General features: G+C 55.3%; 1 protein-coding gene across 1 annotated transcript; it reads right to left on the bottom strand.

The window, feature by feature from the left end:
* Nucleotides 1–3,470: 3,470 nt before the first annotated feature.
* C1QB (complement C1q B chain) lies at nt 3,471–8,633 on the bottom strand. Its single transcript, XM_086715989.1, has 3 exons — nt 8,469–8,633; nt 5,363–5,575; nt 3,471–4,193 (listed from the first exon to the last, which is right to left on the bottom strand). The coding sequence occupies exons 2-3, from the start codon at nt 5,550–5,552 to the stop codon at nt 3,619–3,621; spliced, it is 765 nt and encodes a 254-aa protein (XP_086572115.1). The 5' UTR covers nt 5,553–5,575; nt 8,469–8,633; the 3' UTR covers nt 3,471–3,618.
* Nucleotides 8,634–11,470: the final 2,837 nt, after the last annotated feature.

Here is an 11,470-nt window from a genome sequence, read left to right as displayed (position 1 = left end):
CATGGAAGGTGCACCGGCTTGGGAGTCAGCGAGTTGTGGGTTCGAGTTTCTGTTCCTCTTCTTCTAAGCCTAGAACCATACCTGGGTCTAGAGCGGGTTGGCAAATCTAGCCCACAGACTGTGTGCAATTTGCTACCGAAGAATGGCTTTTGCATGTCTAAATGGATGAAGAGAAATCAGAAGATTGTGACATGTGAAAATAATGTAAAATTCTAATGCCAGTGTATGTAACGATTTATTGGAACGTAGCCGCCCTCATTTGTTTATATGTTATCTGTGGCCGTTTCCAGGCAGAAGCAGGGCTGAGTAGTTGCAACAGAGAGTATATGGCCCACAATGCTTGGGATAGTGCCTGTGCGACTCTACAGGAAAAGTTTGGCCACCCCTGGTCTGCAGCAGTAATTCTCACGCTTTAGCGCCATCAAGATCACCTGGAGGGCTGTGGAAACACAGACTGCAAGCCTCATCCCTGGAGTTTCCGAGTCAGCCGGCTTGGGGCTCGGGAATCTGCATTTCTCACAAGCCCCCAGCTGACGCTGATGCTGGAACCACTTTGAGGACACGGGTCTTCAAAGCCGACCTTCTGCCCCACCTTGGAAACCCATAGCCCAGGCTGAGAGCGGGGTGCGCCTGTCCTCTTCCAGGCTGCCCCTCTCTCCGTGTCTGCTCCCCCCTGGTAGCAGCAGGCCTGAAGCCGGCCTGGCATGTTCAGCCTTAACTGCCTGCCCGTCCCTCCATTTGGAAACACATTTCAAAGCTTTCAAAGTTTGCACAGCCTTGCCCTTAGGGAGTCCACTTCTAGGAATTTAATCTGAGAAAAGAATCAAGGATGCGTGTGAGGATGCTCTTGGCCACATTGTTTGTTTGTAAGAGCGTAAAATAGGAAACTGGGGCAATCACTTGGCGGGGTCACCTAGCTGTAAGCCCAGGCAGGACTTGAACTTGCGTCTGTCTGATTCAAGAGCTGGCGCTCCTGCTATTCTACACAACCCGCCAGGATGCTTCCCACCTGCTGCGGCAGAGCAGCGACCGAGACTGTGGTCTCTGGGGCTGAATTGCCCTGCGTTGAATCCTGGTTCTATCACTTACTAGCTGTGCCATGTGGGGAAAGTCACTTACCTGCTGTGTGTGTCAGTGTTCTTATCTGTGAAAGGGGAACATAATTGTACAGGTTACAAGAGTTAACATGAGTGTGCCGCGTGGGCGGTGATTACTGTTGCTCGCAAAGCCCCCACCTTCCTTCTTCTTTGCCCGTTACCCCCTCCCCCTTTCCTCTTAGCCGGCTCAGAGCATTGTGGCTCACGTTTGGGTGAAGTAAGGTATGGCCGGCTAACATGTCCTCGGCTGGACTTGCAGGAGCCCTGGATTTCTGGCAGATCTGGGAGCAGGAGGGCACAAAAGGGGCCCCTGTTAAAAGGGCCCTGCCTGGGGAGGGGGTGGCTCCGGTGGGGGAAGGGCGGCAGGGTCAGGAGTCAGAGGAGAGTAGGTGCTGCAGGAGGGCCAGCTGGCTTGAGGCACCACTGGAGACAGACGCTTATTTCTTGCCCAAGGCCGGCTTTGCCTGGGTCCCTGCAGCAAGACCAGCTTGACCAGCAGGTAGGTCCGCCCGTGGGGTGAAGCAAGGGCCATACAGACAGAGCCAACTGCCAAGGCTCGAGAATCCCTAAGGTCCAATGGGTTTGGGCGAGGGCCTTGGGGGACTGCGGAGGAGGCTTCACTCCGTGAAGGGGATCCCAACGCTGCTGGTCGCCAAGGAGGCCGGGGGTCTACAGGTCCAGCAGGAGCTTTGAGACAAACAGAAGCAGACTCCGATCCCCGCTGTGTACCTGCAGCTACTGACCCTGAGCAAGTCACTTGCTCTCTCTGTGAAATTCCCACCTGTGAAATGGGGACAATACTTTGTACCTCCTAGGGTTTGCGGCGGAAACTGGATGAATTGATGTACGCGACGCAGCAGGGCACGGTTACTCGGCTGCGGTGTGGTTATTATAGAGTCGAGTCAGAGGCCAAGACGATGGTGTGTACTGAAAGGATTGAACAGCAGAAAGAAGGCCCAGGCCCTGGACTAGAGGCTCCTGGTCCCTGTTGGAGAGTCTGGGGTTGGAACGAGTCATCAAGGCCAGGCCTGAGGCCCAGGAGATGGGCTGGAGCTGCACCCAGTGATCGGAGTCCTGAGAAACAGGCCAGCCTCCGAGCCGGCTGGTTGCCATGACCCTGTGTGATAGGCCAGAGTGCCTTAAATCCCTCCTACCCCAGGTCAGGATTGGTCTTGGTGGATTGGGGCTAGTAGGAGGGGCTGCAGTGAGCAGGTGGGGGTTGGAACTCTGGAGCGGCCTCTGCCCATGTACTTGGCCAACGAGGCACCGCTTCTTTATGGAGTGGCCGCTGTGCACATCGGGCTCTGTGAGGTTGAGAGGTGGACAGGGTGGGGAGCCTCCCGCCTAGCTGGGCAGAAGGCGTGGGCACGCGTGAAAACCAGATGCAGGCCGTATGTGCTCAGGCCTGCACACATAAGGAATGGGGTTGGGTGAGGTCAGAGGAGAGATAAGAGTGAGGGCAGGGATGGCCCGGCTTCAGGGAGATGATGTGGCTTGAGTGAGACTGTGGAGGACAGTAAGATAGGCAGAGGAGAATGGAACCGTGGAGTGTAAGGGCACTGAGGTGGGACGACTTTCCTGGGAGACAGAGGGCCCAGGGGTCCGGAGTCAGATTGTCCGGGAGAGGGAATGAGACTGGAAAGCCAGTCCGTGGAGAGCCTCAAAGGCCAGGCTCAGGGGCTGGGACTATATCCGGTTGGCAGTGGAGAACCGCTGAAGGTCACTGAGCAGGTTATTGAAAGTTAGGGCGTTGGTTCTAACGGGATGGCTGAGCTCATGCCAGGCTGGGAAGGTTTTGGGGGGGGGGTGCATGTGGGGAGGATCAAGAGGGAAGGGTCTTGGTTTCACGGTGAGTTAAGACATTGGAGGAAGACCCCTGGATCCCTTGGCGGGGGCGAGGTATGTGATGTTGTAAGCAGGAAGCTTATAGTGGCTGACTCGATACGTTGCCTCGAAAGAGGTCTCGGGTCATCAGTGGACAGAGCCAGGTCTGCTTGTGTGATTGAGGACGGTCCCTTCATCCCTCCGGTGCTCAGTTTTCTCCTCCGTAAACTGGGTGCAATGCAACCTGTCTCCCGGGATGAGGGTGAGGATTCATGAGAGAGTGAAAAGGTCTAGCCCAGTGCTCGGGGCATAGAAGTTGCTCCCTAGCTGGTGTTCCCTCCCCGTCTCCCACTATGTGGCTGTCACAGAGCTGGGCACAGAATCTGGCTCTGCAGACACCTCCAATCAGATACAGTTTCTGTTTTCAGAGGTCATTCATTCATTCATTCATTATTGGTTGTACAGTCGTCCAACCAGCATTTAAGCAGCATTTCTGGGCACCTACTATGTGCCAGCTGCTGGGACGCAGAGTTGAATTAGACCACTTCCTTGGCCTTTGAAAATTTTATTTACTCATTCTTTCAGGAACATCCATGGAGCCCTTCTGTGTGTTTTGGCTGGGTGGGGGAGTGGTGGGGGTAACGTGAGCACTGCTGGTGGGGGCGGGGTTGGGGAGGGAGGCAGTCAGCCCCACAGCTCATGCCTCCACATCTGGGAAGAGCAGGAACCCAGAGAAGATGCTGTTGGCACCTTCTATGCCCACCAGGGAGTTCTTGTCAGTGGCCTGCAGGAAGACGTTCTCCCCCTGCTTCAGCTTGAGGACCATGCTGCCCGTGGAGACCTGGAAGGTGTTGTGGACGTAGTCGCAGAAGGTAACCACCTTCTGCATTTGCTCCCGGCCCCGCATGAGGTTCACGCAGAGGTTTCCTCGCGAGCTGGCATGGTAGGTGAAGTAGTAAATGCCGGGCACCCTGCAGGTGAACTTGCCGCTTCGAGATTCGTAGTTGTTGTTCAGGTTGGTGATCACCTGGTCGAAGCGGATGGCCTGGTCCCGCCGAAGGGCACTGTTGATGGTCCTCTTGGCACTGAAGGCGATTTTCTGTGTGGCCTTGTAGTCTCCTGATTCACCCTTGGGGCCGCGGGCTCCGGGGGGCCCTGGGGAACCTTTGGGGCCAACGGGGCCCTTGGGGCCTACTTTTCCTGGATTCCCAGGAATCCCTGGGTCTCCCTTCTCCCCAGACTCGCCATGGTCTCCAGCCAGCCCTGGCAGCCCTGGAAAAGGAGAGACGGGAGAAATGATGGGCCAGAGAACCACGGAAGGAGCCCCGGGCTGGGAGGCAGGGAGCCTGGCCGTGTAACTTCTGACATGTCCCTGCTTCTCTCTGGGCCTCAGCTTCCCTGGCGGTGGGGGTTCTCCTTCCAGCCCAGCTTTCTGAGTCTGCGATGTGCCTGGCAGCAATGGGAACTGACGCCCGAGGTGTGGAGGGTGGTGTCTCCTTAGGGAAAGTGCTGGGCCTGCCCTCCTCACCAGCTCATCCAGGCTCCCCTTGTTTGGGCTTAATGCCTGGAGCGGGGATAATGAATTCTTGGCACATGTGCTATCCCTCTCCACTCGCTCCACCAGGGCAGACATCTTTAATCAATCCCAGCATTCTTTCCTGTGCAGTGGGCTTCCAGGGGGCCTTGGAAGCCTTCTCACGGCCACTCCAAGCAGCCGCTGCCCCTTGGTTCGGCACAGCGCGAGATAAAACCTCTTTTCCAGTAAAGTGGTGGAGTATAGTGGCTGAGAGCACAGGCCCAGGGGACAGATGGATGTCCTCCTGCCCCACCTGCCATTATTCATCGGGTCACCTTGACGGAGGCACGTTCTCCGGGACTCAGCGTCCTCCTCTGTACAACGGGGATGATGGTAGTTTGCGAGATTGTGTGGGTTACACGCGGTTATGTGAGGACGGTGGTTGGTTTTGGTTAAATGAACGGATGAACGGCATTTTCTGGGGGTGGGGGTGGGGTTTCATGGCAGGAAGTCTCCTTTGAACCCTGTGACAACCCCACAAAGTATCTGCCTGCATTGTATGGGTGAGGAAATAGTTGAGAGCTGGGTAGCCACTTCCCGGGGAGACAGCCACTGCAGTGGTTTTCTGTCTCTCTACCTGGAGTTAAGGGTAAGAGAGCCATGGCCTGATCTCAGCCTCAACATTTACTGGGCTCCCTTGGGCAAGTTGATAGCCTTCCTGGGCATCAGTTTTTCCGGCTGTAAAATGGGAATCAGAATCCCCTCCTTGCAGAGTCGTTGCAGGGGTCGGGGTGGGGGGTGGGCCTTGGCAAGCCGATGGATTTGTGGGGGCTTGTGCGATCTCTCAGGTAGGCAGCTGTGACTGGGGGGGCAGGAGACAGGGCCTGGCTCGATGACATGGGAGTAACCCCAAAGCCTGCAGTACCTTTCTCTCCTTTTATCCCTGGGGTCCCGGGTGTGCCAGGAGAGCCCGGTGCCCCGGGAATGCCCGGGATGCCGGGGATGGCCGGGTGCCCGGTGCAGCTGCTTTGGGCCCAAGAGACCTCAAGCAGAAACAGCAACAGCAGCAGCAGCAGCAGCAGGGATGCTAAGACGCCATCCCTCACGGTCTTCATCACTGGCCCGGCTCAGCTACCTCCTGCAGGGGTGGGGGGAGAAGGTGGAGTGGGTTTTACCACCATGGAGACTCCTCGCGTTTCTTCACTCATGCATCCGCTCGTCTGTGCGTTCACCGAGCGTGTGCCAGCTACCAGACCGGACCCCGCGCTGGGTGCTGGGGTAAGAAGGATACGGCCCCTGCCTTCACGGAGCTGGCCTTCGAGGGGAAGGCAGGCAGTAAACAGGTCAACATTCAAGTAAATGGAAAGAGAGACAGTGCAGAGCGATCTGTGAGAAACGTAGGGTGCCTGGAGGCAGAGTAACCAGGCTTGAGGGGCGGGTGGATGGTTTTCTGGGAGAAGAAGTCCTCCCATTAGGAACGTCTTCTAGATGGGGGCAGCATCTCCGAGAAGTGGTGTTCAGGCCAGGACCCAGAGGTTCAGAAAGGGCTGGGGCAAGAGTGTTCTGGGAGGAAAGGAAGTGGAGGCAAAGGCCTAGAGGGAGGACAGAGAGCCTGGAGTGTTGAGGGCCAGCTGGGAGGCCAGTGAGGCTGGAGGGGAGTGAGGGGTCAGAGGGATGGGAGGTCAAGGCTGTGATTTGCGGGCTTTGGGCCACTTGACATCCTCAGAGCGGCCCTGCCTGGAAAAAGCTATTATTTTCATACCGACAAGGACCCTGAAGCTCAAAGAGGCCAAGACACTGGCTCACGGTCACACAGGAAGGACTGTAGCCAGGATTCAAACCCAGGCCCGTCTGGCTCTGAAGCAGGCATCCCTGCCAGCACCCCAGGCCATCTCTGCTGATGGGATGTTCTCAGGTCCCTCCGCAGGCCCCGGCGAGTGGGAAGGGCCGGCCCCTGCCGAATACCAGGGAACTAGGAAGAACCGAGCTGGTCGGCACAGCCAGAGCCCCTCAGCATGGATTCTCAAGACGGAAGGGCCCTTAACATTCTAGTCCAAAGTTTTTTGAAAAATTGAGGTGACATTCACATAATATAAATTTAACCTAAAACGATTATCTTTGCATAAGTACCCGTTCCTGGAGGTTTTACAAAATGACAGATTTGACAACTTCAGTAATCCATGCATTGGGCACTTAGCCAGGCTCTGGGCCAAATACTTTATGTGCTACTATCTCATTTAATGTGGTCTTTACAACAGCCCCTCCCGCCCCAATAAAGCCCCCAGCTCTCTTCTTCTACAGATGGGGAAACTGGGTACTGGAGAGGGCAGGAACCTCCATCAAGGTCACACAGCTGCCTTGTGGCTGGTATTCCAACCAGCCTTTCCGAGCACCTACCACATCCACTAGACCTTAAAACTCACGGGGTGTTCTGCTAGGAGACTGTTAAGCCTGGTGGTTTAAAACGTGGGCTTTGGAGCCAGACAGCCTGACAGGGGCTCATGAGTGGCTGTGTTTTGAGCAGCACTGGGTACGGGGCTGGCGCTCGGTGAAGGAGGCTATTTTATGGTTACTGTTCCTGCTGCTGTTGCTGACCAGAGAGCAGGATGTGTCAGAGGCGGTGGTGAGAGGTCTCTGGGGTCAGAAGGACAGCCGCGCTTCCAGGGTCCAAATCAGGGTCCACTCGCAGGGGAGGGCCCCAGGCAAATCGCTTCTCCTCTCTGGCGAGTTTCCCCTTCCATGAAATGGGGATAATACTAATCCTTGCCACATAGGGTTGGTGGGAGGATAGATGATGTAGGCCCTGGCACGCCAGAAATGCTAAAGGAATATTCGCTATTTTTGTATTATCCCTGCCATCCAGGAATCCCCAAGCGTTGGGATATGATGGAGGATGGTTGGAAAAGTAAAGCAGGGGCCAGCCCCTTTGGGAGATAGGGCTCAGGGAGAGGAGATCTCAGGTGGGTACAGCCCAGGGGTGGAGAGCGGCAAACAGGGGGTCGGGGTGATGGGGACAGCAGGTCCAGTGAGACTCAGGCTTCCTAGGGAAGCAGAAGGTGGCAGGGGGAGTGGGAAGATGCATCTCAGGGGCCGCTGAGTCTCAGAGCTGGGCATCTGGTCCGAGCCCTGCCCTCGCCATCCATCACCACCGTCGGCCTTGCCCCTCACATCTTTCCCATGTCGCCAACCCTCCCCTCTCCTTCCGGCCCCGACAGCTCCTTTTCCCCGACTTGGAGTCAGACCGACGAGACTTCAAACTGCCACCTCGCTGTATGGCCTGAGACAAGTGCCTTAACCTCTCTGGGCCTCTTTGGCAGAGTTAACTGCTACCCACAGGACCGCCAGAGGATGGCAAGAGATGGCATCTGAGAGGAATGAGGTCTCTAGTGTGGTGTCTGATCCCACGCCCACCTTTATAAACATGCAATTAGTTATCAGACCAACTAACCACTAATCGCAGCTCCACCTACGAGGCAAATTCGTTCCTTGAAAGAGTCAAGCTGAGCTATTCTCAGCAGACGGAGAGCGAATGAGAGAAGGCAGGTGCTGGAAAAGTGCTGGGCTGGGTGAAGGGGGGCCTGGGTTCTAACTCCACCTCGGCCTCTGACATATCTTGAACCAGGTAGTTCGCTAAGCGCTGAGTGAGCTTAATCTCCTTCAGGGCTCCTAGGGCCCCTAGAACGTTCCATCATTCCCAGAGAGGGTCTAGGATGAGAGAGGTTACCTGACTTGCCCCAGGTCACCAGCATCTAAGACACAGAAGCAGGACTCAGCTTGAGTCTTGGTGATTCCAAAGCCCTTATGTTGGTGGCTCCCATTTTAGGCTGCTCCCATCACCTGGGGTCCCGGGCAATAGTAGATACCCAAGTGCACCCACGGGAAGTTTGGTTCCCCAGGTCTGGGGTTGGGCCTGGGGGTCCACACTGTTAATCGCCCAAGGCAGAGATTCAAAGTCTACACTTTGGGAATCATCACCCTCCGCCATATTGTCCGGCTGGCCAGTCCCCCCAGGTCCTGAGCCCCGTCCTCACCTGGGAACCTCGTGTCCTGTGGGGTCGCTCGGCTGGGCAGCAGTGGGGCTGGGAGCCAGGAGCCTGCTGCTCTCGGTCCAAAGGGGAAGTTCCATTCCCCAGAGACAGGAAGGGCCTTCCCCTGAGGGCCCCCTCCCATGGGCCCAGCAGGACGGCCCCCTCCACTCTCAGCCCATCCGGCAGTTTCAGGCCGCATTTCTGCAATCGGGAGGGGTTTACTGTAAATGCGGTGGGTAGGTGGCCACTTTGGTTTCGCCAGCTCAGCAGCTGTTGGGGGAACAGTCTGTCCTGGGAGAATGTCCACAACCGGTGGCTTGCGTGCCAAGGCCCCTGACCTTGTGATCCCCTACAGCAGACGTAGCTGTTCCTCATTGAAACGAGAACATGGCTGGCCTGGTGCCTGAGCCCTGGATTTGGAGTCAGGAACCTGGATCCGTGATCTGGCTCTGCCACTCATCAGAGTGTGATTCCTAAGGTCTCAAACGGGGGTCTGAATGTTCTCAGCCAAGAGAACCCAAGGGATCCCCCATTTCCTCTGCTCTGTGGTGGGGCTATACCTGCTCTATAGACGGCATGGGGCACTGGGGAGCTCATCTGGGATCGTGGAGGGTAAAGCGTAAAGTGCAGCACACATGTCAGTTGTTAATATCACGCCATGTCTCAGGCTTCCCTTTTCTGGGTTCATCTTCTCTGCCTCTTCCCATTCTGTACTTCTGCTCTTGCCCTGTTCTCAGAAAATTATCTAATAATGAATTTTAAATGTGGTTATTATTTATTTATAGCCCTTCCTCTGCTTCCAGCAGGGCTCGACGCTGATGACAATAATGGACAGAGGCAGGGGCTTATTGCTTGTTGATCCTGGAATCACACCAAGTCAGGGCTGGAGAGGGGCTTGGAGGTCACCCAGCTCCTTCCCCTCACCTTATGTATGGGAAACTGAGGCTCGGAGGGGAGAAAGAATAAATAGTTACCACGAACCTCTCTGTGCTAGGTGCTGGAGACAGACCCACAAGCAAACCAGCCATGGCTCCTGTCCCCAGGGGAATTGCTTCTACTTGGGGAGACTGGTGTTCAACATTGAATGACACAGTGGTTTCATGGCTTCTGTGACAAATGTCAGAAAAAGGAAGGGACTGCCGGAGCCCACACCTCATACAAGGGGCAGGTGCAGGCCTCAGAGCAAGGCACCCCTGGCCCCAGACTCTCAGCCTGTTTGCGGAGGCTACATCTAAGGCACCGTGATGCCCCTCACAGGGATGGTTGCCCAGCTGGCACCAGGAGCTGCCATAGGTCAGGAGGGCCCTACTTGTGCTTGGAGATAGAATATCTTTGGGCTTGTGGATGCTGATTGATGGAAATTAAGTGTTACCTGCAGTGGGTGTTAGGGAAGGAAAAGACTTATTTGATAAAACCAAAGGGTCTCTGGGCTCAGCCAACTATAGACGGGAAGGGACTCGGGCTGGATGAGGAGAGAAAGGCAGTGTATTCTGGGCAGGGAGAAGGGTGGAGCTGTGTACCAGCTGGTCTCTGAACCTAGAAAATTGTAGATTCGTAGGTTGCGGTTCCGGGGTCCTTCTGTGGGTTCCCAATGGCAATGGGAATAGGTGAGCTTGAACTTGGGGTAGACAGTTTGAGACTAAGAACAGAAAGCAGCAGGGAGCAGAGTATGGGCCCTGCCAAGTTTAAATCCCAGCTTTGCCTTTTTCCAGCTATGTGGCCTCAGGCACATTTATTGGCCTCAGTTTCCCAAATATGAATGTGGGGGCATGGGTTGTGGGGGGCCAGTGAGGTAACCTGGCATGTCCGGGGCTCAGCTTTTGGTAGGCCCCCGATGCAAACCTGGGGACAGTGCTATATTTATGAAGAGAAGGCCGAGTTCTTGGAGCCTGGGAGCATGGGGAGCCAAGTGTGGATCAGGGACCAGGCGCAGAGGGGTCCCTGGACCGTGGCCCCTGAGTAGGAGCCAGCTGGTCTCTGTATCTGTGAAATCATTGCTCGCATCCCTGATATAGGGGGGATGATCCCTACCCAGGGTGGGAGAAGAAACTTATAAACCCTCCATATCTTGTGGTCAAAAAGGCATTCCTTGCAGCTTGGCGTGTCTTTTTCCTGTCCCTGTCCCAACCTCCCTTGCCTGCCCCCCCTTAGAGACCCTCGCCAGGTTTCCCTCAGCCCAGCAGACAAGCTGGCATTTTCAAAGGCCTGTCTCTCCTGACAAAGAGAGAACAACAAGGAAACAATTATGGAAAACAAAAATGGCAAAAAAAAAAAAAAAAAATTGTCGCTTCCAAAGTACAGGTTTCTGATCTGACACTGTGGCCCACATAAACGGTGTATTGATTTTTTAAACAAAAGAGAAATGAGAAGAAAGATGTATCACTCGGGGCACTGCTGGGCAGACTGCTAAGTGGTTGATGGAGGAGAGTCATGAAGAGAGTGGCCCTGCGACCCGGCCAGAGGCACCCCGTGAACCAGGCTGGGTTCCTAGGCCTTTGCCTCTGTTCCCTCTCTCTCGCGCGCGCGTGTGTGTGTGTGTGTGTGTGTGTGTGTGTGTGTGTAGCCCTCCTTCCTTCCCATATGGGGTATTTCCCATGCCCCTCCTATGTGCTAGGTGTCTATCAAAGTGGCCTCAGGGATACTCACCGTCCAGCGGAGAGGGCAGCCGTGTCAGTGAGTGAGTGCATGAAAACCAGCTAGAGGACCATGTGCTTTATTTTTTTTTTAATGTTTATTTATTTTTGAGAGTGGGGGAGGGGCAGGGAGAGGAGGACAGAGGATCCAAAGCAGGCTCTGCACTGATAGCCGAGAGCCCATGTGGGACTCGAACTCACAAACCCAGAGATGATGACCTGAGCCAAAGTCGGATGCTTAATTGACTGAGCCACCCAGGCGCCCCGAGAGCTATGTGCTTTGACTTCACCTGGCCAACGACCTACTCACCCATATCCCTGTCCTCTGCAAACTTTTATGAAAAAAAGCCTTGATTCCAGAAATCTTTTTTT

This window comes from Puma concolor, chromosome C1 (genome assembly GCF_028749965.1).
Source record: "Puma concolor isolate L17-30 chromosome C1, mPumCon1.1.hap2, whole genome shotgun sequence".
Lineage (NCBI taxonomy): Eukaryota > Metazoa > Chordata > Mammalia > Carnivora > Felidae > Puma > Puma concolor.
This window is presented reverse-complemented; position numbering and strand designations above follow the sequence as displayed.